At 38.2% G+C, this 25,513-nt stretch overlaps 1 protein-coding gene across 2 annotated transcripts in view; it reads right to left on the bottom strand.

The window, feature by feature from the left end:
• Wdr72 (WD repeat domain 72) overlaps positions 1 to 25,513 on the bottom strand; it is a 181,341-nt gene that overhangs the window by 63,560 nt on the left and 92,268 nt on the right. For both annotated transcript variants that reach the window (XM_069995375.1, XM_069995376.1), the window contains exons 16-17: positions 4,781 to 5,598; positions 1,847 to 1,938 (exon numbers count right to left, since the gene is read on the bottom strand). In XM_069995375.1, coding sequence (XP_069851476.1) covers positions 1,847 to 1,938; positions 4,781 to 5,598 — 910 coding nt within the window. The remainder of the gene's footprint in view (positions 1 to 1,846; positions 1,939 to 4,780; positions 5,599 to 25,513) is intronic.

Raw genomic sequence — 25,513 nt, 5'->3', positions numbered from 1 at the left:
CCTCTCATATGTCGAAGTTAGGTCTACAATACAACACACGAAATTATATATACAGGGTTGTATGCATATACATACCAACAGACTGACTAAAGGATGGTATATTTAGGGGATGAGTCCAATGGTGACACTTCTGTGAACAATAAACTGTATAGTAAAATGAATACCAGGAAGTGGAAACATATTTGGGGGACAATATACAGGGAGACACATGAATGGAGGGAGGCTGAGGAAACAGTCATTATATTCAATGTATACTATGTAAAAATTGAACTATATAACTTGAGGGTAGAGATGGGATTGGGGAAAGGAGGACAGATGATGGACTAAGATGCCTTGTACTCATAACCTGATTTACAGAACTGAAATCTCTTTGAACAACTACATAATAAAATAAATAAATGTCTTTGTGCCTCTTTACCAACCTAAAATGATCCAACAAACTTAACTATTCCTTTCTTATGCAAATAGCTCCTGAAATTCAATCCTGACAGGAGTCAGTACCTATCATGTATGAAACCAAATAAAAGATTTCCTTTGATTTGTCCTTCCAATCTGATCAATAGGCAAAGCACTAATGCTTCAATTTGGCTTCTTTTGCTACGTATGGTTTACATTTTCCCTCTTGATTGTCCTTCCTGTCTTTATCTTAACGTTCAGTGGAAATGTTAAGAGTGAAGAGTGAGGTAGGGCTCATTCTATTCAAATTGATCCATAGAATGCCTGGAAGTTCCCCACTCAGAACCAGCACTTATGAAGTGCCTTTTCATTCACTGAAAATGTATACATAATCATCCAAATGACAAGTCCATGAATTAAGGCTCTTTTGATGACTAATGTGTATTATCTAGGTGTCAGTTCCTAAGTGTGAGATAGGGAAGAATGAGGAGGGGTTTTGTTGGCAGGAAAATTGCTACTACAACTGTTTATTGAAATTAGCATGTTAATATACATTTCCATTCTGGTATCAATTATTTAAATTAGTATTTTTCAAGACGCTTTTGATTATACCCTCATTTGAGATAGTAACCTGTGATTATATATCATATATATATATATATTTTTTCTATCATCTTTATAATCAAGGAAAATGTGGTAGGAGTACCTGGATATAATGTAAATGAAGAACATAAAAGGAATATATGAGAAAACCATCATGATTAATATGTTTTTCTGAAACTATGAATTTGACATAACAAAATCCAGGACATGAAACATGTATGACAGAGCACGGTGATTTTTGAAGTCATAGTTCCCATTTCTTCAGAGGCACAGAAGGAAAGAGAAAAGTGTCTTTTGATCTCTTCCTTTCACTCTCATCTTGTTGACCTGGGGACTCAACCATCAAAGCTAAAGATTGGTCTCAACTGTAACTACTTACTGGCATCATGGGGCACTTCAGAGCATACTTTAATGTGATGTTAAAATTTTAATATGAGATAGAAAATGGGAGCCAACTTTTCTTGGCGATGTCAGTGAGTTAAGGAATTAATTGCAACTTCAGGGGATAGATAAAAACATCCTAGGCTCGCCAATATTACTCAGTCACTATTTCTGCTTACAGAAGTTACGTACTGTTTCCTGTCAGTCCTTTAAGCCCTGCATAATATGTGGTTCTTCAGGATTTGGCTCTATAAAACCTTCAAAAAAATTAAAAACTTCAATTTAAGATTCAAATATTTCATTTGCTGAAAAGTTTCAGACGTATCAGACATTTGAAAGTTTGTATGTACCCTTTCTTTTTTAACGATGATACTTATTTTAAACATTTCTATCCAGTTATAGAAATATGATTGTTGATCTCAGGTAAAAACAAGTCAGATTATATCTGTGTGTATAACTCACTTACCATTTCGTAAGTACCCATAAAAGCTGGAATAATTTGAACCATCACTCCTGGGACCTTTCATCTTATTATGTAAAGATTCTGTTTTAAAGGATCTGTGGAAACAAAAAAGATTAAAAAGAGATTGGTTTAAAAGCCTGAAAAAAAATACCTTGAGAAAACAAGCTGCAGACATAGGTCATTACTGATGAGCAACTTTGGGAATGAGAGCCAGTTTATTTTTAAGCATTACCATCCACATTCATCTCATTCAAGCACCTAAAATTTAACTCCCAACTGAATGGAAAAAAAACTTAGTTTGCTAGAATTAGCTGTGATCAACTCTTTAGAAGACGATTTCTGAATATTGCCACCATTAAAAAAAATATATTACTCAGTTCTGAACTGAAAAGCTCCTGCTTGCTAGACAGGTACCCTACCATGGGAGCCATGCTCCCAGCCTGTTAGTTTTTTTAAATTTTTACCTAGGGTTTTACACTTTTGTCTGTACTGACCTCAGACTATGAACCTCCGATCTCTGATTCCTAACCACCTAGGATGGCAGACATACACCTCCATGTACAGCTTGTTTGCTTAGGACCTGATTCTTGTCAACTCTGCCCTCCCGAGTAGTTGGAATTAAAGGAAGTGCAACTACACCAGACTCTTAAGTTTTGATATATGTCAAAGGATTCTCCCCAGGTGCCATTAGATTTTGTGCTGGGCAATTATTTCCATCACAGTAGTCACCAGACACCACCAGAGATGTTCTGTAGGCAGGCAGGCAACTATTTCCTTAAAATTCAGGGGAGTCATGTACCCTATTTTGAACATTCAATGATTCTCCACCTTCACAACAACAATATGGTTTTACTGAAAGAGTTCAATTTGCTGGAAGAAATCCAATATATACAATTTTTATTTCTCATAAAAGTATAAAACGAAATAAAAGATAATCCAGACTCTGAGCAGTGGAAGGCTAACACCTCCATTCCCATTCTAGAATGTTTGATGGAGATGTTTTAAAGAAAGACCACGTTCAGTGACAACTTAAACACTAGCTCAGAAAAAGCATCTGGAAAATCTGTAAGCTCTCCCATAGGGCACCAGTCCACCTCTCCATCCTCTGCTCTAGGTCAGAAACAAACTCTGTCAAACAATTCTGCTCTGTGGGGTCACATTTAAACAGACAACACTTATTAGCAGCGTTGGTTTTTAGGAACTGAGAAATCTTGGCACTGAGCTATGCCATTCAACTCATTTTATAACTGAGGAAAGGTTCGGAGACACACAGCTAATGGGACAAAAAAACCAGGACTCAACCCTTGGTCTTTAGGTTCCGCACTGATTGCATTTTTTTCCCTACCAGACTTTTGCGGTCTTATGTGAGTTTGTTAAAACTCTTTTCTGAGATTTTTGAAAAAAATATATATATATCAACAAAAGTTAGGGAAAGTATATAATGAGCCATAGAAATTTACCAGTCACTGTTTTCTTGTTAGACCTAGTGAACTGAACATTAAAAGCCTCACATTACAGAAGCATTATAACAGAAAGTAGCTAACACTAAGGAGCATAGAATCGGTTTGCTCTTCCACCAGACTGTATGTTCAGCTAGTACAGGAACTCTATCTATTATTCAGTGCCTGGAGACCTACGTGCTGAACTGAGCTCTTACCAGAGAACAGAAAGGTTGCACACCTACCTCCCAGGATTGGCTGAAGCCAACAGTGTCTCTTCTAAAAGGCTCTCCAACACATGTAGATGATTTTATCTGCTCCCCATCACCTATACTACTTATTTATACTACAAATATTTGCCTTATTCTTTTAGTTCTGTGTTTTCTATTTATTCCATGTGCAGAACTGTCATCATCTGAAAGCATTCCTAACCAAACCTGAAATTTATTTTCTATATCTTCTGTAGGTCATAAGCTAAGGAAATAGGTTTAATAAATAAGCATTTGGGGGGAACTGAATTCAATCCTGTAAGATCAGACTGTGGAAAACTAACCAGAAATATATCAGTGGGAGAAAACAAGCACGGCAAGTAGTTAATCACACTCTGGAAGTAGGTTGGTGTTCAGTCTTAGACGTTCAGGAGTGGAATTAGGTTTTATACTTTCTTTCTACAACCTTAGTATCCTCACTAGCAAAACAGCAGTATCTGTATACCAGCTCTGTCATGCATATTAAGTTATATAGGTAAAGGGATTACACAGTGACTAGCAAAGATTAAACACTTGAAAAACAATATTATTACTACTAAACTGTACTTTCTATAATGAACTACTAAATAGTCACCATTAAAAAGTATGTCAAGCTGGGCATCAGTGACTGATACCTGTAATCCTAACTACTCGGGAGGTGGAGATCTGAAGCCAGCCCAGGCTAAGAAAGTCCATGAGACGCTTATCTTTAATTAATCACCAAAAAGCCAGAAGTTGAGCTGTGACTCAAGAGGTAAAGCACTAGCCTAGAGTACAAAAGCTCATAGCCAGTGCTTAGAGCAGCATGCACATATGAATGCACACACACATGCCAAAATATAATGGCATGATTTGAGATATAAAAATTTCATCTTTCCCTTTTCTGATCATATATGAGCTACATCACCATAAGCAATTAAGTATTCCTTGTTCATACTTAAGTTATGCAATATATAATACATTTCTAGAGATGCTATTGTCTAGTGGCTAGCATTTAGCACTAAGACTTTCTGAGCACATATTAAGGGAACAATGGACATTTGTTGAAGGGACAAACTAAAACATTTAGATGTGCTGCCAAATTATCCTCCAACAGCAAGAGCTTCTCAAAGGAAAGTTTTCGTATTTTAAAGAAGTCATGTAACTGCCTTACCCATGAGGAAGGAGGAAGACTAGATAGCAGAATACAGAAATAACAGCTGTTTTCATGTCCTTAAGTAATATAGTCAAAATCTCTAGGCATGTCTTACCTGTCAATTTCACAGGCCAACTCTAATGGCATGTCAACTAACTTATTAACTAAAAATAGTCTGCTCAACAAATAGACGATAGTATTTGACTCTGACAAAGAATCATCATTATTGTCCCATCCTCTTGGTGCTGCGACCTGATTTGGAAGAGTGGCTGTGTATTTACTGGATAAGTCCAAAACTTTTCTGGAAAACAGATTGACTCTTGAGTGTTCTTTCTTCATTTCTGAGCTGCCTAAGTCCCAGCCCGGCAGCATCAGTGAGAAGTAGTCTTCACTGGTAGCAAGTCCCACGGACACGGGACCCTGAAGCTTTAAGATATGGAGATGCCTAATGCAGAGGTTGTCGAATTCTTTATCCACTCCCCAGGGCAACAGGCAGGACAGAAACAATTTCGCTGTGTCTATTGTGACGTTGACATCAACTCTTCTTGATGGCTTTGGGTTTGTCTTCTTGGAGCTCTTCATTTTTTTCTGCCTTTTAATGCTATCGTTTTCTTCGGAGAATTTGAGGGGATGATCTCCCTGGGGAGGACAGTCACCCTTAGGCTTGGCCTGTGTCTCTACCTGGAGGGAACTGCAGGAAGCTTTATTTCTTTTTATTGTCAGTGTTGTCTTCTCTACTGTGCTTTTGGCTCTCCTCAGGATTTCACTACCATAGAAGGAACTGGAAGGGTCAACATCACTGAGTGGAGTTGGCAGCAGAAGTTCAACAAGGTTTTCCAGGTCGAAGAGAAGAACATGAAAGCCAATGCTACTCCATTTTGTTTTCACAGGCAAGACATTAAAAGGTCTTGGGAAAGGCTTGGCATCAGTAACCTATGGGGGAAAAGGATTTCTGTGTCAATATTCTTTTTTTTTAAGCTATTAAAGACTCCATGAAGTCAAAATAATATACAAAGAAAATACTGAGTTACACCTAAAAGCAAAGTAATGCTGAGCTCACCTAAGCACAAATATGTCAGCTGATTTTGCCTTCACTATAAACATTTCCTTTCTAAATATTCTATAACATTCTTTAAAAACTTTTCTAGTTTTCCTGAAAGTTTTACTTTCTAAGAAAATTTGAACTGGGCCTCTGGAACAAGATGGAATGAGATTCACTCACATCTTCCTAGTGTACATGGAAAGCCAAATATCTATTACAGAACTCTACACATAGCTACAATAAGTGTTTTCTGACCAATACAGCCAGTCTTTTAATATTCTCTTGTTTATGAAACACTTACTTTACATTTTGTACATTTTGTGGATTCCTTTTTGAGAAAAAAAATTCCCTAAACCAACAAAAATATAAACATTTTCCTGTATTTTCACAGTACTTACAGTTTGGTACAAATATGTAAATTGACTTTCATTTTTGTGTTTGGCATGCATCACAGAATAATTTCCATGTTTTTCTATCTAGACATCTAAGCTTCCATGCCAGTTGCCTTTTTCTCAGTGATCTGACTACCCAGGGTGCCCGTCAGTGTATCCATTATTATACAACACTAAATTGTACAATGACATTAAGATTTAATATCTAGTCACTTAAGTTTCCCTCCGTTAGACTTGCTATAGTCTTCTACTCTTTCACATGCATTTGAGAACATCTATCTGAAGTTCCAGACTATGTCCCACTGACTTACAACATGTTTAATTTCTTCTGATAATTTTTTAACTGTTCATAAGAATGTCTATATTATTGGTTTATTAGTTGTCTAACTCTCGGCCAACTACGAATCTTTTCTCATTTCTTTTGTTGTTGTTGTGGTCTCTATCCTGCTAGAAGTTTGTCAGTTTTGATCTTCCTTTCAGAGAAACAACTTTTAACTTTGTTTGGCCTCTAAGTGGAATGTTTTTCTTGAGAGACAGTTTTGCTGAGTATAGAGTTTTCGCTTGACTTAATGTCTCACAGAATTTGGAAGGCATTATTCTGCAGTCTCTGGCTTCCTTTCATTCACTGGAGAAGTCAGCTGCTAGTCTAACTGTCACTCCATCTGTCTTTTCTCTCTACTTTTTTTTCCATTAGATTCTTTCTGTCTTTAATATTCTATAGCAAACTATGATTCTTGTAGATATGGATGTTTTTTCCCCAACTGAGTCAGTGATAATCAGACTCATCTTTGTAAGTATTTTGTCTATCCTGCCATCCTGTCCAGGGGCACTGATTGGAGATCTGGCCAAGAGTCTGTAAGCTTTTTTTTCTTTGTCTCTCTATCTAATGCTCTGGATGATCTCTTCAGAAATTTTCTCTTAGTTTGCAATTTTCATTTTCACTTTTCTCTAATATGCCACTTCTTACACACCTAGTGTGTAATGTTGATTTTTATATTTTTTTAATGTCCAGAAGTTATATTTAGTCTTTAAAAAAAAAAGTCATCTTAGAGGTCAGTCATTTCTTACTTGTAGTGTAGCCCCCTTCTTTCTTTCTTTATTATATATATATATTTTTGGCCAGTCCTAGGGCTTGAACTCAGGGCCTGGGCACTGTCCCTGAGCTTCTTTTGCTCAAGTCTAGCATTCTACCACTTGAGCCACAGCACCACTTCTGGCTTTTTCTGTTTAAGTGGCACTGAGGAATCAAACCCAGGGCTTCATGCATGCCAGGCAAGCACTCTACCACTGAGCCACCTTCCCAGCCCCTAATTTTTAAAAATGTCAGTGATGAGTCTTTGAGACGTGGAGTGAAGGCACATTCTTCAAGAGAGGTGTTGGTTTGTGACTGCTGAGTACCCACGGGCACTACCAACAGGACACTCATTAAGCAGATTTTTCAGCATAAAGTTTTTTTTTCATTCCTTGCCACTATTATAAATGTGGACCTCCCGGTTATCAGACAAACATCCTTTTCCCTGTTGGTGGCAATGGTGTTTGTTTTTGCTTGTTTTTTTTTTTTTTTGTTTTTGTTTTTTTTGTTTTTTAAAGGGCCAAAAGAGGAGCAGAAAGGGAGGGAAGACAGGTGAGCAAAAGCAATGGTACTATTCAGTAGACACTATGTAGAAAACAACCTATGTAACTTGTGGGCAGGGTTGGGAGGAGAGAAACTGGAGGGAAAGTGAAGGAAGGGGTGACATTGTTAAAAAAAATGCACTCATTACCTGACTTATGAAACGGTAACCCTTCTGTATAACACCTTAATAATAACAATATTTTGTTGTTGGTGGTGGTGGTTCTGGGGCTTGAACTCAAGGCCTGGGCACTGTCCCTTAGCTCTTCCACTCAAGGCTAGTGCTCTACTACTTTGAGACACAGCATTACTTCTGGTTTTTTGGTGGTTAATTCAAGATAAGTCTCCCAGACTTGGACTTTCCTGCCCAGATTGGCTTCAAATTGTGATCCTCAGATTTCAGCCTCCTAAATAGCTAGGATTACAGACATGAGCCACTAGCCTGGTTAATAAAATTACTGATAAAAATCTTACCCTCCAATGGGTTGGGAAGGTGGCTCAGTGGTAGAGTGCTTGCTTTGTATGCATGAGGCCCTGGGTTCGACTCCTCAGCACCACATATGCAGAAAAAAAAAAAAAGCCAGAAGTGGTGCTGTGGCTCAAGTGGTAGAGTGCTAGCCTTGAGCCGAAGAGCTAAGAGACAGTGCCTAGGCCCAGAGTTCAGGCCCCACCACCGGCAAAAAAATAAATAAATAAAATCTTACCGTCCAAGTAGTGCTGAGGCCAACAAATGTAAATATTTTTCATTTTCTTTTTGTGAGACCTGTCCTTAGATCTAGTTCTTTCTTTCACTGATTGCACAGGCCTAACAGCATAACACCCTTGTGTAGTCTTCTCAGGCTTCTACCTCTACCTTGGACCCGTATACTTTAATGTTCAGTAGTGAAAATTAAAACTACCAATTCTCAGGGACTGACTAATGCCCTTTCTACTTCTTCCCACCATCTTTGCAGTTGCTTTTGAGGGTTTTGTTTTGGTTTTGGTTGTTTGGTTTTGGTTTTTTTTCGGTCGTGGGGCTTGAATTCTGGGGCTTGGGCGCTGTCCCTGCGCATTTCAGCTCAAGGCGAGCGCTTGAGCCACAGCGCCACTTCTGGTTTTCTAGTGGTTTATTGGAGATAAGAGTCTCAGGGACTTTCCTCAGATCTCAGGCTCCTGAGTAGCTAGGATTACAGGTGTGAGCCACCAGCAACTGGCAGGAAGCATATTTTTAAAGTCATTTTATTCACAAACTGACATGTTGACTGGAAACTTCTTTGTGTAGTTGCTTAAGGATCATCATAAACAAAGTTTTGTTACCAGAAGGCCTTGAAAACAAAATTGCCACTATTGTATACCCAAGTAACATGGAAAAACGATATTCATTGCTTATAATAGTAACTCATACATTATAGATCGGACATATATGATATTCATGGCAATAGTAAATTTTCACCCAATTTACATTACTTATATATATTTCTCAAAGTTCCCTAATTTTTAAATTATTTATTTCTCAAAGTTCCCTAATTTTTAAATTATTTTTTAATTATCTTCAAGTAGCTGTACAAAGGGGTTACCATTCAACAAATCAGTTTGTCATAAGTACAATGCCTCTTGATCGATGTCCCCTCTTTCATCATTCTCCTCCATCGCTCCCAACTCCAAACTCTCACCTCAATTTCCCCATTTTCATAGGATATGCATTGAATATTATGACTTTATTCTCACACCATTCAAAAATTATTTTTAAAAAGTAGCATGCTAACCCATGACTGATGTGATAAAATATAAGCATATTAATTTTTAGAATGATGACAAATACCAAAAACACTCTAACAAAAGTCTTTTGAAAAGATTAACCAATCTGGAACGAGATTGGTTAATCATTGTTGTTGTTTTTTTAAGTCTACAACAAGCAGTTTTTAAATACAAAAAATATTTCATTCAATCAGTCCGCAGGCCACTGTAGAAATGTGAGGGGTAGCTATGGATTTTATGTTTGCTTAATGGCATGTGCTCTGATTACCTGGTAATTCTCATCATGTACTCCCCAGGAGCTGAACATATAGAGAAGATGCTGGTACTTCCCAACATCTGGTCACTTTTACTCCCACTCCCTGGAGTAACAGGTGGAGCTAGGACCAAGGTATTGTTTTCAATGAGGAGAGCAAGAGAACAACACAGTGCAACCTCTGAACTTTGGAGGAGGCTAGGAGTGAAATAAAGCTGACACATCTACATGTGAAAGCTCCAGCAGCAGGTGGGAAGTAGGACAAGGCACACTGGGCTGCCTGCTTTGTCTGAAATCCACACAGACTCTGCAAAAATAAATAAATAAATAAACCACTGAGTCAGAAAGTCTGCAAAGTAGGAGCCCAGATGGTGAGCGAACAGAAATTATTCTTTTTCTCCCTCTACGTACCCGGAGTAAATGATGAAATGAATGTCAACAACAGAAAGTCACACTTGAAACAACCTGATGCACAAAATAATAAAGAAACAATAAATGACTCGAAAGTTTGAAGAAAAATATAATAGGTGTGAAGGTAAAAGTGCAACACCTTTAAATGTGTATTCTTTATATTGTTCATTGATTTAATTTTCCCTTCTTCCCACTAAGTTCAGTGCCTGCCTCTTCCTTTTCTACCAAATTCAAAAGAGACAAAATAGTTAACACTGGTTTTATTCCCTTCCTTTGAAAGTGGAAATGTACTTTCTAACAACATGTTTTGATAAAACTTCTCTCTCAAAATATATTGGATCTCCTACTGAGTTTGATATAAAAGGCTTTGACCTGCACGACCTACCCCAACCACAAACATACTGTGTATAATCTGTTCAGGAAAATGTTTCTCATCTTCTCACATTCGTGACTCTGTACAATAACACTTCCTATAAATATTTAAACAATGAGAAAAACATATACTAGATGATAAAACACATTAGATATGTTAGAGAACAACAAATTGAGAAATTTACTGCGATGACTCCTCCATAAACTAAGGAGCTGACCGTCAGAAGGGAAATGACTCCTTCAAAGTGACTTATTTGGAAAATAGCCAAGCTAGGATTCTCATGTTTATGTTTTCTTTTCTCAACTTTTCTACAGAGAACTCTCTCCACTGTAAAATCCTCCAAGAATAAAACACTTACTATATCTAAAATATGCAAGGGTCCTTGATATTTTGTGAGACATGGCACTCACAGATATATAAGGAAGACAAAAACTGTGAGAACACTTTCCACTTCATGCTGTAGGGCCAGTATTATGGTAACACTCAAGCCAAAGGCACTACAAGATAGGAAAAGCTGCACCTCCAGTCTGACATTTTGCTGATTGTAGATGGAGTCTCATGGGCTTTTCTGCCTAGGCTGGCTTTGAACCATAAGTCTCTGGATCTCAGGTTTCTGATTACTAGTATTACAGGTGTGAGCCACAGGCCCCTGACCTTAACACTTTTTCTCAATTAAAAAAAAAAAAACCCTGATGGAATACATCTATGAAAAACCAACAGCTATTATAATTAAGGACAGAAAAACTGAGGGCTCTTCCCCTAAGCTCAGGGACAAGACAAAAATATGTTTTCTTCTGTTTATCACTGTAGAGGAAGCTGTAGCCCAGGCAGTTATAGGGGGAAACAAATGACAATCAGCCACATTGGAAAGAGAGAAGTAAACTGTTTATTTGTAGATTGCATAATCTCATATATAGAAAATCCTAAAATGAACATGCTCTCTCTTCCTATCCCTCTCTCTTAGAAACATGTACCTACAGCCTATTAAAACTAATAAGATGCTTGAATGTGTCCATCACAACGCAATGTTCCATACCAGTGTTCAGTTAATTATACTTTGACTATGGTAAAGGCAAAATAACCTTTTAAATTAGGCTTCTGAATAAATCTTTGAAATGAATAGCCAAACTACCTTGAAACTTTTTAAAAAATGCATTAAATCTACAGAACAGATTCTCCCAATCAGGTCTGTAACTATAGTGTTCATAGTTTATACATCACAAACATTACTACAATATTAAAATTTAATAACTATGGCTGTGTGCTGGTGGCTCATGCCTATAATCATAGCTACTCAGGAGACAGACCTAACGACTGCAGTTCGAAGCCAGCCTGGGCAGGAAAGTCCATGAGACTCTTCAAGAAACTACTCAGAAAAGGCTGGAAGTGGTGGTGTGGCTCAAGTGGTAGATTGCTAACCTTGAGCATATATAGGCTCCGGGACAGTGTCTAGACCCTGAGTTCAAGCCCCAGAACCAGCCACCCCTCCCCCCCCACACCAAATGTAACTATGCAATTAAATACTTTTGATTCACCTGACTAATCTTCATTAAGTAATTACAGATTTAGAATTAGAGAGAGCTTATCTACTGAAGACAAACATAACCATCTCTAGAAATGGCCAATGGATATTTCAGTGATCTTACCCGATACAGGAAGCTATCGAGTCCTAGACAATTTTTTTTTTTTTGTTTTCATTAACTTGGAACCCAGCCATTAGGCATTAGTCCTACACATTTCCATAAGTCCATCTTTAACCTCTATGTGACCAGAGGAATTCACTTAAGAAACTGTCACCTAAGTGAAAAATAAGTGTGTCTGGACACTAGCCCTGTTAAGCACCTAATTACAGTTCTGTCAAAAGTCAACCTGCTCTATAACCAATGTGTCAGCACCAATGGCCCCATCCTCCAGAGCTCTCCTTAGCAAGCGCTTACTCACTCTTAGGTCCTGGTAATCTCAGTCTCAGATGCCACTGCCCAGACTCTGGATTATTTCCCTTCCAAATCTTACTGCTAGGGAATGCAAAGCAATATAGAGAACAAGAGTTTTGTTTAAGTGAGATGTTTCTCTATAGAATGCAAACAGCCTTCTCTGAACATACTGCACATGAGACAATTGAATATGTCCCAGGTTCCCTTTAAAATTTTTTGAAGTGGAATCTCAAAGAGAGATGTATTGTTAAAGTCTTGAGTAAATTATTTGAATTATCTAACAATGCTGCTTCAGAACACTTTGGGGTAAACACAGGTGTTTGTTATGATTCTGCCACACCACTGGGGAATTTAACACTTTTTAAATTACTTAATAGTTTAATACAAAACTTAAACTGCTAGTTTTCATTGAGAAATACTTCATAACTACTTTTATTTTTGTGATTTATATGTTAATCTTGTCCTAATTTTGTTTTTAATTACTTCATTTCCTCACCAATTTTTAAGAATCTCTTTACAACTAAACATGTGAATCCTCTATTGAATATACTGCAAAGATTTTTCAAATGTCATTATGCTTTTCGTTTACATTATAGGTGTTTGTAATATATTTGATCTTAGGTAAAAATAATTTTAATGCATTTTTTGAAATTACTCAAAATACTACCAAATACTTTCTTCTATTAATCTACATTTAAAACTTTTATGGATCTGAAGTTTAATTTTGTAGAAGGCAGGGTTCACCACTAATTTTCTCTCTCCCTGTCTCCCTCTCTCCCCCCTTCACTTCCCTCTTCTTCCCCCCTCCCCCTCCTTCTCCCCTCCCCCTCCTTCTCCCCCCCCTCCTCCATTTTTGTATTAACAGTGTATAAATGAGCTGGGATGGAGTGGCTCAGGCCTATGATCCTAGCTACTCAGGAGGCTGAGATCTGAGAATCAGGGTTTGGAGCCAGCCCAGACAAGAATCCATAAGACTGTTTATCTCCAATTGGGCAGCAAAAACCCAGAAGTAGAGCTGTAGACCAAGTAAGAGCTAAATGTAAGTTCAAGCCCCTGTACCATCAGCTAAACACACACAAATACACACATTCAAAGTAGGTAAATGTAAGAATACCAAGTCCTTTTTAACAGCATAAACTAATAATAACTTCATATTATCCCACAGTCCTGAGTGACTTCATCCACCAAAGATTTTTCAATGAAGAAAATTAAAAGAGTATTCCTGGATATATGACTAAATGTCTCTCCCAGAGTTGAGCTGAATAGACTGATACAGAAAAAAAGTCCACCAACTTTTGTTTGGCTTCAGTTTAGTTTTTGTTTGCTGAGATAGGATGTTGCTACATAGCCCAGGATAGCCTTAAACCTGTGCATTCATACCCAGCTATCACTAATTTTTTTTGTTTTTTACTAACAGCAACTTCCTGACCAACATCTGTAAAATAATCTGATTCTATGTAAAAAAAGGAATTCACATAGACCAATGTAAGTTTATATTTCACACTCTAGGAATGAATACACTTTAAAAAAATGTAACAGAGGCTAGCAGAGGTCTGTGGTTTGAAGAGTGAGAGAGGTTTCTTTGCTATCTATAAATGTCAGGGTCTTCTCAGTACTGTCAAGTACTCACTTCCTAAAGTTCAGCCTTGATCCATTAGTGATACATGAAAACCAATACTGCTACATTGTGTTTTGGACAGTCTTAAATTACAACATAAGCCATACCTGAAAAGTCAGGTGACTGCGTGGATTACTGACATGATATCCAGGAAAAGAGAATGCTTTTACATTTTCCCCCCTCAAATACATCAAAGCATTAACTGATTTAATACACATAACCACATAAAAATTTCATGGAAAGTACAACTTAAATGCTGTTTTACCTATCTAACCTTCTTGTCTCCGAAGGCTGTTTACTACTGGGATTCACCTTGTTCTGGGAACTCTACTATTTCCCTTAAAACACACGTTTCCATTAGCAGATGGAGTGTCCCATGTCGGTTTACCTCTTTCCCATTCTTTTTCCTGACAAGATACATGCTCCTGACAAATACAAACAAGCTTCCCTTTGCCTGCTTCTTTGCCCTGCTTCAGATTCGAAAGTAGCAAGTACAAGTTGGAATTAAAAGCAGAAGAATTCTTAACAGATTAAATAATAAACCAGAGCTCATCCAATGCTGAAGAGACTTGCACACACAATTTTCACCTAAATACCAGATACAGATTTCTGGCATAAAAAGACTTTGTTTACTAAGACTGAGGTATAACCTGTGCCGGGTCTTGTGTGTGTTTGTGTGCGCGTGCATGCGTGTGTGCGTACAGAGCAAACACTATACCCTCTTTAATAACTCACTAATTTCCCTGATTTAACTTAAAATGTCTGTATTTACTTGAAAAGGTATTTCCAAGAAGAATTTCAATCTTTCACCATGGAATTTTATATATGCAAATTAAATTAAATGTATCAAAGACTATTTCTATCTATTGCAAATGTACATAGCAAAAAAACTTCTTAGGATGCTTAGTTGTAAAATTAAAACAAAATTTAAAATTGGCATTTAATGGAAAATGCTAAAACGGTGGTGCTGGGAAGGTGGCTCTGTGGTAGACCGCTTGCCTTGCATGCATGAGGCCCTGAGTTCGATTCCTCAGCACCACATAAGCAGAAAAAGCCGGAAGAGGTGCTGTGGCTCAAGTGGTAGAGCGCTAGCCTTGAGCTGAAGAACTGAGGGACAGCGCCCAGGCCCAGAGCTCAGGCCCCACGACCAACAAAAAAAATAAACAAAAAAGGAAAATGCCAAAATACTGTTAATATTGCTTTCATATAATGATTCAAAAAATAAATTTCTACTGTGATTTGAAGGACAGGCATTTAGCTGTCATGAATGAAGAAGTCATCTAAGTAAACAAGTCTTCAAAGAAGAATAGTTTTATGCTTATTGAATTTTATTCCTTTTTGTAAGGGTGAGGCTATTTTAATGCACAAACTGTAGAAACAGAAACAACCTTTCACCTTTGTCCACAAATAATATTTATTTACTCATTTACCATGTCATGCTTACAATTAGGAAGAAAGGTATCTTTTGTTAACCTTTTCACACAGTTTATCATGTGTGTGTCTGTGTGTCTGTGTTCAGGTACTGGGGCTTGAACTCAGGAATTCGTGCTTTTCTTTGGCTTTTTCACTCAAGACTGGTGCACTACACTACTTAAGCTACAAGTCTACTTGCAGTTCTTTGCTGGTTATTTAGAGATAAGAATCTTGAGACTTTTCTGTCTGGGGTTGGCTTTGAACCTGGATCATCCTATCTCAACCTCCTAAGAAGCCATAATTATAGGTCTGGGGCACTGGCACTTGGCTATCTTAAGCTATTTTTAGAAAAAAGTAACTCAGTGTTCAAAGAGCTCATTTATATTTCTCCATAGGAATTTTACCTTCACTGACAACAAAAAGTAACTTTTTAAAAAGGATTAAAACAAACAAACAACTAAATGAGAAAGATCTGTACAGGGCTTTGCTCATATTGTGCCAAATACACTTTCACATCCATAATTTCATAAGTAAAGGTCACAGCTAGAGATGCACAGGTGTGAACAGCATATATCTTACACAGCTAGGAGAAGAAACCTGGGACCAGCAGTTGACCCATAGGAAGAAACAAACACCTACCACTTCCATGTGTAAACCAAACCATCAGGTGCAAATGAAAAGTGCTGGGCCATTCTTTTTAGATTCCTGGAGCCCTACCTTGCTGGGGACAGTTGTTGGCAAGAAAACCATCTTTCATCTGGTGAAGTGAAGAGCAGCATGATTGACAGTGCAAATAGAAGACAAAGGAGAAAGCCTTCAATCTGAGGCTGATATACAGGGAGAAGAACGTGGGGAGCTGAGTTTACAATAGAGGCGACATTATCAAGCTAATGGCACGGGCAATCACTGGGCCACCACACATCTGGGTATCAGCAGGGCATCCATTTTCAGCTAAGTGTTAGAGTACCTTTTTGCTTTCTCTCATCACTGCAGGGGTAAAACAACCCAGTGAGGAAAACCCACTGACTGGTAATAAATTACTATATTGGACACTTTTTGTTTTCTTTCTGCAATGACTTTACTGTGTATTCCTGCTATCATTATCTATTAAAGTAGAGCCTGCTTTTGCAAACTGTATCTAACTATATATCAGCCCCTATGCTCAAACTGCTTTGGCAAGGATCCCAGGGTCAAGAGGCCCCTTTGACCTTTCTCATCTAAGTCTTTCTGACCATTCACTATTTCAGGCAATCTCAGCTGAACAGATGGACACTTTTCCAGGACCCTATAAAGCTTAGAATTATCAAGATAAATGAAAATGTGTTTCAGGCTTGGAACTGGTTTATGAGTATAAAATATTATTACAGAGTCCTACAAAACCTCCAGTTTGAAAGTGATCAATGGGCAAAAATAGAATGTTTTTTTTTAATTGGAGGCTTTATGTTTTCAGTCTGAGACACAGCAGAATTCTGAGAAGTGGCTTTTAAAGTTACCTAGTTAACATTTCTCACTTATATCATGGCCAGTTCTAAAATGCAGATTCAGTTTTGTCATGCATACTAGCTCTTAATTAATGATGAAGGAAGGCAGATATGCCATGTGAAGATTAAGATTGGAAGTGTGGAATGAAGTAAATGAATGAAGTAAAAAGGAAGGTTTTAATTTGCCCTAGGAATGCACAATTCATGTCTTTCAATGCATCATTTACTGATGGAAGGAGTTCTAATATTTCTGCCTATCTGAATTTAACAGGAAAATTATTAGGATCAGCTTTATTTTTCTAGATATTGATCAACCCATGTTAGTATATCATTGTGATCATGTGAGTAGTTTGAAATTAATAATTAAGCCTTAAGGGTGAGAGTAAATGTATTTCTTTACTTAAAGGCTGTGTGTTTCCTTTAAATAAAGTTATCAGGCATTTTCATTGTTCAAACCAGGTTACTTTTTGTCTTTTTTTGGTGCTGGTCCTGAGACTTGAATTCTGGGCCTAAGGGCTGTTCCTGAGCTTCCATAGTCAAGACTAGCATTCTACTATTTGAGCCATAGCTTCACTTTTGGCTTTTTGGTAGTTAATTAGAGATTAGAGTCTCATGGATTTTCCTGCCTGAGCTGGCTTTGAACCACAGTTCTCAGATCTCAGCCTCCTGAATAGCTAGGATTAGAGGCAAAAACTAGCAGTGCCCAGTGTGATAGGATGTTATAAGTAATTACAATGGAACAATACGTATGAGCCAAAACTGTCTTGGTAAATATGGATGCAAGGTTACGTTTTCTTTTTTGGGGGGGGGGAGGGGGTCCGGTCGTGGGACATGAACTCTGGGCCTGGGCGCTGTCCCTCAGCTCTTCAGCTCAAGGCTAGCACTCTACCACTTGAGCCACAGTACCACTTCCGGCCTTTTCCTTTTTGCTTATGTGGTGCTGAGGAATCGAACCCAGGGCCTCAGGCATGCAAGGCAAGTGCTCTACCACTGAGACACCTTCCCAACCCATGGTTACCTTTTCTTAAAGGCATAAGGCAATGGATTTGCTTACCAAAAAATTCTGTGTTTTTGTGACACTTACAAGGTGAATATTATTCTGTAAAAAAATATTATTCTGTAAATCATAATTATAATGAACGTGAGTATTATGAAAATGTATGCAATTGTATTAATTGAAATATGGTAGGTTTGAGAAAGAACTAAAATAACATAATTCCTTAGAAAGGCAAAGTAACAGTTCAACAAAGTAAACATCAGGAAGCAGGTATTTGCAAAAGGTGAGACAGGGCCAAGGTGAGGGGGTAGATGAATGAAGATGAGTAGAGGGGAGAATACAATCATTAATACAATGTATACCCTACAAAATTAAGAAGAATGAGGGCAGGGGTGGGTAGAGGAGAGATGGGGGAGAACGTTGAAACAGATGATACTGATCAAGATGCATTATATTCATAAACTGCTTTGTTAAATAGCAACTCCTTTGTACAATTACTTGAAAGAAAGAAAAAAAAGCAATGATAATTCTAACTCTAACACTGTTCCTTTAATGACTGCACAAAAGATTTCTTTAAAATTTTCAGATTTGGTGGCTGGTCCCAATATGGAATTACTAAGTAATTCAAACCCTTTTATTTCCATATTTTGTGTTCATAACATTGATGCAGCTATCATCTTGTGATGTTTCTGCCAAAACAACTTATCAGTCAACTAAATTTTGGTAACACTGGTTCAGTTGCAGATGAGCAGGAATATTATATAACAGATTTTTTTTGTTGTTGTCGGTCGTGGGGCCTGAACTCTGGGCCTGGGCACTGTCTCTCAGCTCTTCAGCTCAAGGCTAGTGCTCTACCACTTGAGCCACAGCGCCACTTCCAGCTTTTTTCTGTTTATTTGGTGCTAAGGACTGGAACCCAGGGCCTCATGCATGCGAGGCAAGCATTCTACCACTGAGCCACCTTCCCAGCCCCAGCATTTTTCAAGAAATTGGAAGGCTAAGGAAAAGGAGGGAACAAGATGAAAGTGCAAAGAGGTATTTAGGCCTCTTCTACTGGGAACTGGGTAACAGACAAGAGCAAAGCTGGGGACATGTGCTGCCTCCCCAACAGAAAGACCCACAATGATTCGTGTGCCTCCTGCTTTGGGGAAAGGCACTGAAATCAAGTACCAGCTTTAAAATGTCAAAATCTTAGGAACAATTCTGAAAAGCAAATGTGCCCTCCCCATCTTTCTAGACAATGCCATATTGAATTGATAGAAATGTACATCAAGGAAAGGCTAACTAGAGCAAGGACTCTTTGAGGATGCTGGGGAAGTCTGCCTATAGGGTGGGAAAAATGTGAGGATCAGAATTACCTTGTGCAAAACCTACAAGCTGTGAATCAACCTACAAAATTAAACTATATTTAATTATAAGACACAATACAGCACTACATGTGTTAACTGAGATACTATTTACAAGTGATGGTAGATATTAATTATATATATTCATAAACTAAAAAATCACATAATGGACATTTGAAAGAGCTTAAGTTAAAAATAAGTTTTTGCCATATTGTTTTTGCCTTTAATGAACAGTATTACTGTTTATATAATCTTAAAAAAATAAGCCAAAGAAAAGTAAATCACTCATAATCACAACACCAAGGGAGATGCTTAACTTTTTGAAGTTAAAATCTGAAGTGACACCATGAGAATCCATAAACTTTACAGATAAAAAGCATCTTAGGAGCTGGGCACTGGTAGTTCATACCTATAATCCTATGGTTACTCAGGAGGATGAGATCTGATGGTTGTGGTTCAAAGCCCCCTGGGGGCTGGACAGTCTGTGAGACTCTTATCTCCAATTAACCACCAGAAAAACAGGGATACAGGTGGACCCATTGCAAGAATGAGATGTACAAGTCGTTATGTTGAAAAACGAACTTTACAACTTTGGGGGTATACTTATGGGTGGGGGGGCGAGGGGGGAGAGGATGGGAAGGGATGGGAAGGGGAAACAAAGGAGGAGGCAACAATGTTTGATAAGAAATGTACTCATTACCTTGCCCATGTAATTGTAACCCCTCTGTATGGTATTTTCACAATAAAAAATTTAAAAAACAACAACAAAAAACAGAAGCAAAGCTGGGACTCAACAGTAATAAAGCACTAGCCTCAACTTGAAAAAGCTCAGGGACCACACTGGGGACCTGAATTCAAGCTCCATGACTGACAAAAAGGAAAGAAAAAAAAAGGTCCAGCTATGATGGTGCATATTTATAATCTCCATTATATGGGAGGTAGAGCTCATAGATCACAGTCAATGAGGGCAGATTACTGAGACCTTATCTGGAGAAACAAGGTAGATACGATGCTGCATGCCTGTAATTCCAGCTACTTGGGGAGCAAAGATGAGAGAATTGTGGTCTAATGCTGACCCTTGAAATAGTGCCAAGACTATGCCTAAAATTTAATTAAGCAAAATGTCTACGGGTGTGGCTCAAGCTTTAGAATGTTTAGCTAGCAAGCCATGGCCCTAAGTTCAAACCTTAGTATTGCTCAAGGAAGGAAGGAAGGAAGGGAGGGAGGAAGGGAGGAAGGAAGGAAGGAAGGGAAGATGGGAGGAAGGATGGGAGGAAGGAAGGGAGGGAAGGAGGGAGGGAGGGAGGGAAGGAGGATCTTAGAAATCATTATATGTATCATATTAGTATATTTATATAGGCTTCCATTTTTTCTACCTTTCCAAACATATGGTCTCTGCTGCTTCAACCTGGTCTTTGTGTAACTACAAAGACCTTCGACCTGCTATTTTTCATTTGGTCGTACTGAATTTGAACACAAGTCCTTATACTTGCTAGACTGGGGCTCTACCACTTGAGCAATGCTTCTAATTGTGTTTTGTACTGCTTATTTTGGTGATGGAGTCCAGTGAACTTTTTTTCTTGGGCTAATTTTTAAGTACAATCCTCTAGATATCAGCCTCCTGAACATATAGGATTACAGACATGAGCCACTTGTGCCCAGTACAGGCTCAGTTTTGCCCCAGGCTGAAACATGCAGTATACAATCAACAAAGTTAGGTTGTTTATAGCTTGCAATATTTGGGCATTAACCAACCTGATATCAACAGATGGACAAATACACAAAAGACAGTCAAGAGAGTCTCAGTGAATAGTTTAAAGTCATACATTCATTTAACTGTGTTCCAAACCTGAAATTAGAACACAAATTTATGACTCCAACTCCAGTGCTCTACCACATGAAATCTCCTATCTTATGTTTCCCATAAAAGTATTAGAAAACCAGAATAATATTTTCCACCCACTTCTTACAGGTGATCCCAACCATTTGGACAGACTTTTCAGAATTCAAGTTTGGTCTACTCTGCATCCTATTAAACAAAATCTAATTAGAAAATGGGCACCGGTGGCTCATGCTTGTAATACCAGCTACTCAGGAGGCTGAGATCTGAGGATCATACTTTGAAGCCAGCCTGGGCAGGAAAGTCTGTGAGACTCTTGTCTCCAATAAACTACGCAGAAAAAGCCAGAAGTAGTGCTGTGGCTCAAGTGGTAGAGTGCTAGCCTTGAACAAAAGACTCTCAAGGACAGTGCCCAGGTCCTAAGTTTAAGACCAGGATGGGGAAAAAAAATTAATTAATTAGCAGGTGCCTGTGGCACAAGAAGCTACTCTTTAAATATCTTTCTACTTCTTCCTCAGTGTATTGTCAATTAAGATAACAAGCATGTGTTGCTAAATGACTTTGAACTCAGCCTCTAGAGATGAAAAGCAATTAAAAGAGATGTGCTATAGATATGCTGATTTGACTTACTCCAGACACTTTTGCTGCCCAAAGAGGATGCTGAAGTAACTGGTTTTCTGAACATCAGACTAACAATCTTACAAGTGGCCAAGAGGTTTGGATAGGTATAGGTCTCAAGGAAATATAGCCTAGTCAGAATTGGTTTACTACCCCATAGGTCAAGGGATAAAGTTTTACAAAGTGTTCCATGTCTTTTGAATGATTCTCGCATTTTTTACACAAAGAATTAACAGCTATGATGCTAGTTCAGGATATGTGTTTCCAAATGGCCACCTGACATTTTAATCCATTCAATTAAATACATCATTTTTGTGTGTACATGCAGTTCTTGGGGCTTGAACTAAGGGCCTGGACAGTGTCCCTGAGCTTCTTAGCTCAAGGCTAGCTCGCTCTCTACCACTTGAGCCACAGCCCCACTTCTGCCTTGTTTTTGGTGGTTAACTGCAGATAAGAGTCTCATGGACTTCCATGCTAGGGCTGGCTTCTAAACTCGATCCTCAGATCTCAGCTTCCTTAATAGCTAGGAGTATTACAAGTATGAGCTACCAGCGCCTGACTTCTAATTAGATTTTGTTTTAATATGATGTATGGCTCAATACATACCTTTTAAAATTAAAATCAATACCTACAGAGCATGTTGTCTTAAAAAAAGTTTATAAAGTTTATAAGATACCTAACAGAGGATATGAGTTCTTTCCCCCCCAAATTACTGTAGCATGTCACATATTTTAGAATTGATTCACAAGATGAAGCTTGTAGTATAACTTAAGAAAGGAAGAGAATGAAACAAGCCAAATTAGAGCTCACAAACTAGCGCTCTCAAATTCAGTGAAAACAATTCTCACTGAAAACTGAGGAAAGGGAACATTACAAACAATCTGTTCATGACAAAGAGAAGACATCTTCCAGCAGAAAATCTCTACTTCATTTCTGGTGGCCTACTCCCCTCAGTTACAGCATGGGCTAACTACAACACTCCCCAGTGAGGGTGCAGAAAACCATAGCCTACCAGCACAACTGTGTTTATCGCAGCATTACTTATCATAGATAAGATATGGAACCAACCCAGATGCCTCTCAGTAGATGAATGGATCAAGAAAATATGATACACACACACACACACACAAAATAGAATTCTATGCCTTCATCAGAAAAAATGACATTGCCCCATTTGTTAGGAAATGGAAAGACTTGGAAAAAATTATATTAAGTGAAGTAAGCCAGGCCCAAAGAAATACAGGTCCCATGGATTCCCTTATTTGCAATAACTAGTACATGTGTAGGACAAGCAGAAAAGGCCAAAAGCTATGTACATATGACCATATAAGATGATGTTAAGCAAAATGAACCCCAAGATAGGAACAGATATCTTTTTTCTTTCTTGCTATTGTTTCTAACGTATTTATAATGTATCATGTGATTTTTGTTTCTTTGTATGTTCCTCTCCCATGGTATAACCCCTGTTTTCACTGTATTTAATGTCAGTGCCCTGCATCTTGTAGATACATTACTCACTACTCTAATTCAGGGAGGGGAAGGGAAAAAACAAATGCTTAAATAAGGATACAGGTTGACCATATACAAAACTGTTGAGATTTTTTTTTTTGGGGGGGTCCGGCCGTGGGGCCTGAACTGTAGGCCTGGGCGCTGTCCCTCAGCTCTTCAGCTCAAGGCTAGCGCTCTACCACTTGAGCCACAGCACCACTTCCGGCTTTTTTTCTTTTTGATTATGTGGTGCTGAGGGCCTCATGCATGCAAGGCAAGCAGTCTACCACTGAGCCACCTTCCCAGGCCCGAAATGTACAAAACTGTTGAAAACACTTGGGGGGAGATAGGTGTGGAGGTGGGAGGGAAGGTTGGTAGGGAAAAACAAAGGAGGAGACAACAATGCTTAATAGGAAATGTACTCATTACCTTGCTCAAGTAACTGTAATCCCTCTGTACAGCATTTTTACAATAAAAAATGTACCAAAAAAAGGAAAAGAAAAAGAAAACCATAGCCTGCCAGTCAAATCTGCCTCAGACCACTTGGAAATACAATCTTACTGAAATAGCCAGGCACTGGTGGCTCAAATCTGTAATCCTAACTACTCGAGAGGCTGAGATCTGAGGAGTACTGATTGAAGCCAGCCCAAACAGGAAAGTCCATGAGACTCTCATCTCAAATTAACCAGCAAAAAACTGGAGGTGGCACTATGGCTCAAGTGGTAGAGCAGTAACCTTGAGGAAAAAAACTTAGGGACAGTGCCCAGGCTCTGAGTTTAAGCCCAAGCACCAGCACAAAACAAGCAAGCAAATAATCTATTTACTGTCTGCTCCTTTAGAGAAAAAGTCTGCCAATTCCTAAGGCAGCAGCCCGGGTGGGGAGGAGGGGAATTGACTTTGAGGTTATTATCTAGTCTTTCTCACTAGAAATTTAAGCACAATACCATGAGTGGCAGATCTTGCTGAATTCCTAATATCAAGACTGAAGATTTCCTGGCACGTAACAAATACTTGCTGAATAGATATTCTGTTCTGCTGTACTATAAACTTATACAACATTGGGGAAGACAAGCCACATGTTCATAAAATAATTAGGCAATCCATAGGTAATTTACAAGTTCTAATTACCATGTACATGTTCAATGGGTAGGATTTGACCAGACTGAGTAAAGAAAATCTGGTTTTAGATAGAAAAAGACTTATGGAGACCCATCAGCATCTCTGGCATGTGAAAGATCATTGGCTTAGTGAAAATTACTGTGAGCCACATGACTGGGATCTAAATGGGATAATAAGAGACAATAAAGAAGAAATCAATCCTATAAGGCTTGGAACCTCTGGAGATGGCTAATCCAGTACCACCCTAAGTCTGCACAATGATTTATCTAAAAGTATTTAATGTCATATATACAAGGGTATAACCAGCTCTTCCTTGTCCCCTCATGAGAGGGGAGTTAAACAATTTTCAAATGATCTACAAAAGCAGGAAGCAATGTTTACTACTAGAGGGATGTAGAATTATACCAGAGTCTTTGCATTTGGGAAATGAAAAATAAGGCCTCTTCATATTTATTATACTTACATTTCTAAAAGTTATTACAAACCTGTTGATTAGATTGCTGCTAGCTTCTGGGGCCTGGTATTGAGCTAAGGGCTTAGTAATTATGCTAGGGAAGTAGAGGACTTATATTGTGCAATAGAATCTTCAGGCTATTTTTTGAGTGCTTATTTTAAATAACTATTGCTAGAAGGAAAAAAAAGTTGAAGGTTTAAGGGCAAGTAAATGAGATAATAATATAAACTTTGCTGGTGAAAGAAGCCATTCTAACCATATTGCTGGTTAATCTCACTGAGTATCAGTTCACTATTAGGTTCCTATGATAAAGTACCCATCCCTAATGTTAAACATTGCTTTACCATTGATAAACATTTTTCTATAAACTTTTGAAATAGTTTGGACTGGTCTAAATCTCCACATACCTAATAAACTTTTGGGTTCATTGAGAGTTGTATTTAAATGCTCAGAGTAACTGATATGTTTGAACTACCTTTTGGTTATGATTGAATGTTATGGTTTTTTGTTTGTTTTGTGCTGGTACTGGCACTTGAATTCCAGGCCCCTTGTCAATTTTCTGCTGTAGGTTAGCACTCCTTCATGTATGGTTTGCTGGTGGTTAGTGAAAGTCTCATAAACTTTCCTATATGGGCTGGATTTGAACTGTAGTCTATAGATCTCAGCCTCCTGAACATCTAGTATTACAGGCATGAGCCACTGGCACCTGAGTATTGAATA

The sequence above is a fragment of the Dipodomys merriami genome, unplaced genomic scaffold (genome assembly GCF_024711535.1).
Source record: "Dipodomys merriami isolate MVZ:Mamm:240054 unplaced genomic scaffold, mDipMer1.0.p SCAF_48, whole genome shotgun sequence".
NCBI classification, from domain to species: domain Eukaryota; kingdom Metazoa; phylum Chordata; class Mammalia; order Rodentia; family Heteromyidae; genus Dipodomys; species Dipodomys merriami.
The sequence above is the reverse complement of the archived record's forward strand: the minus strand, read 5'-3'. Positions and strand labels throughout refer to the sequence as shown.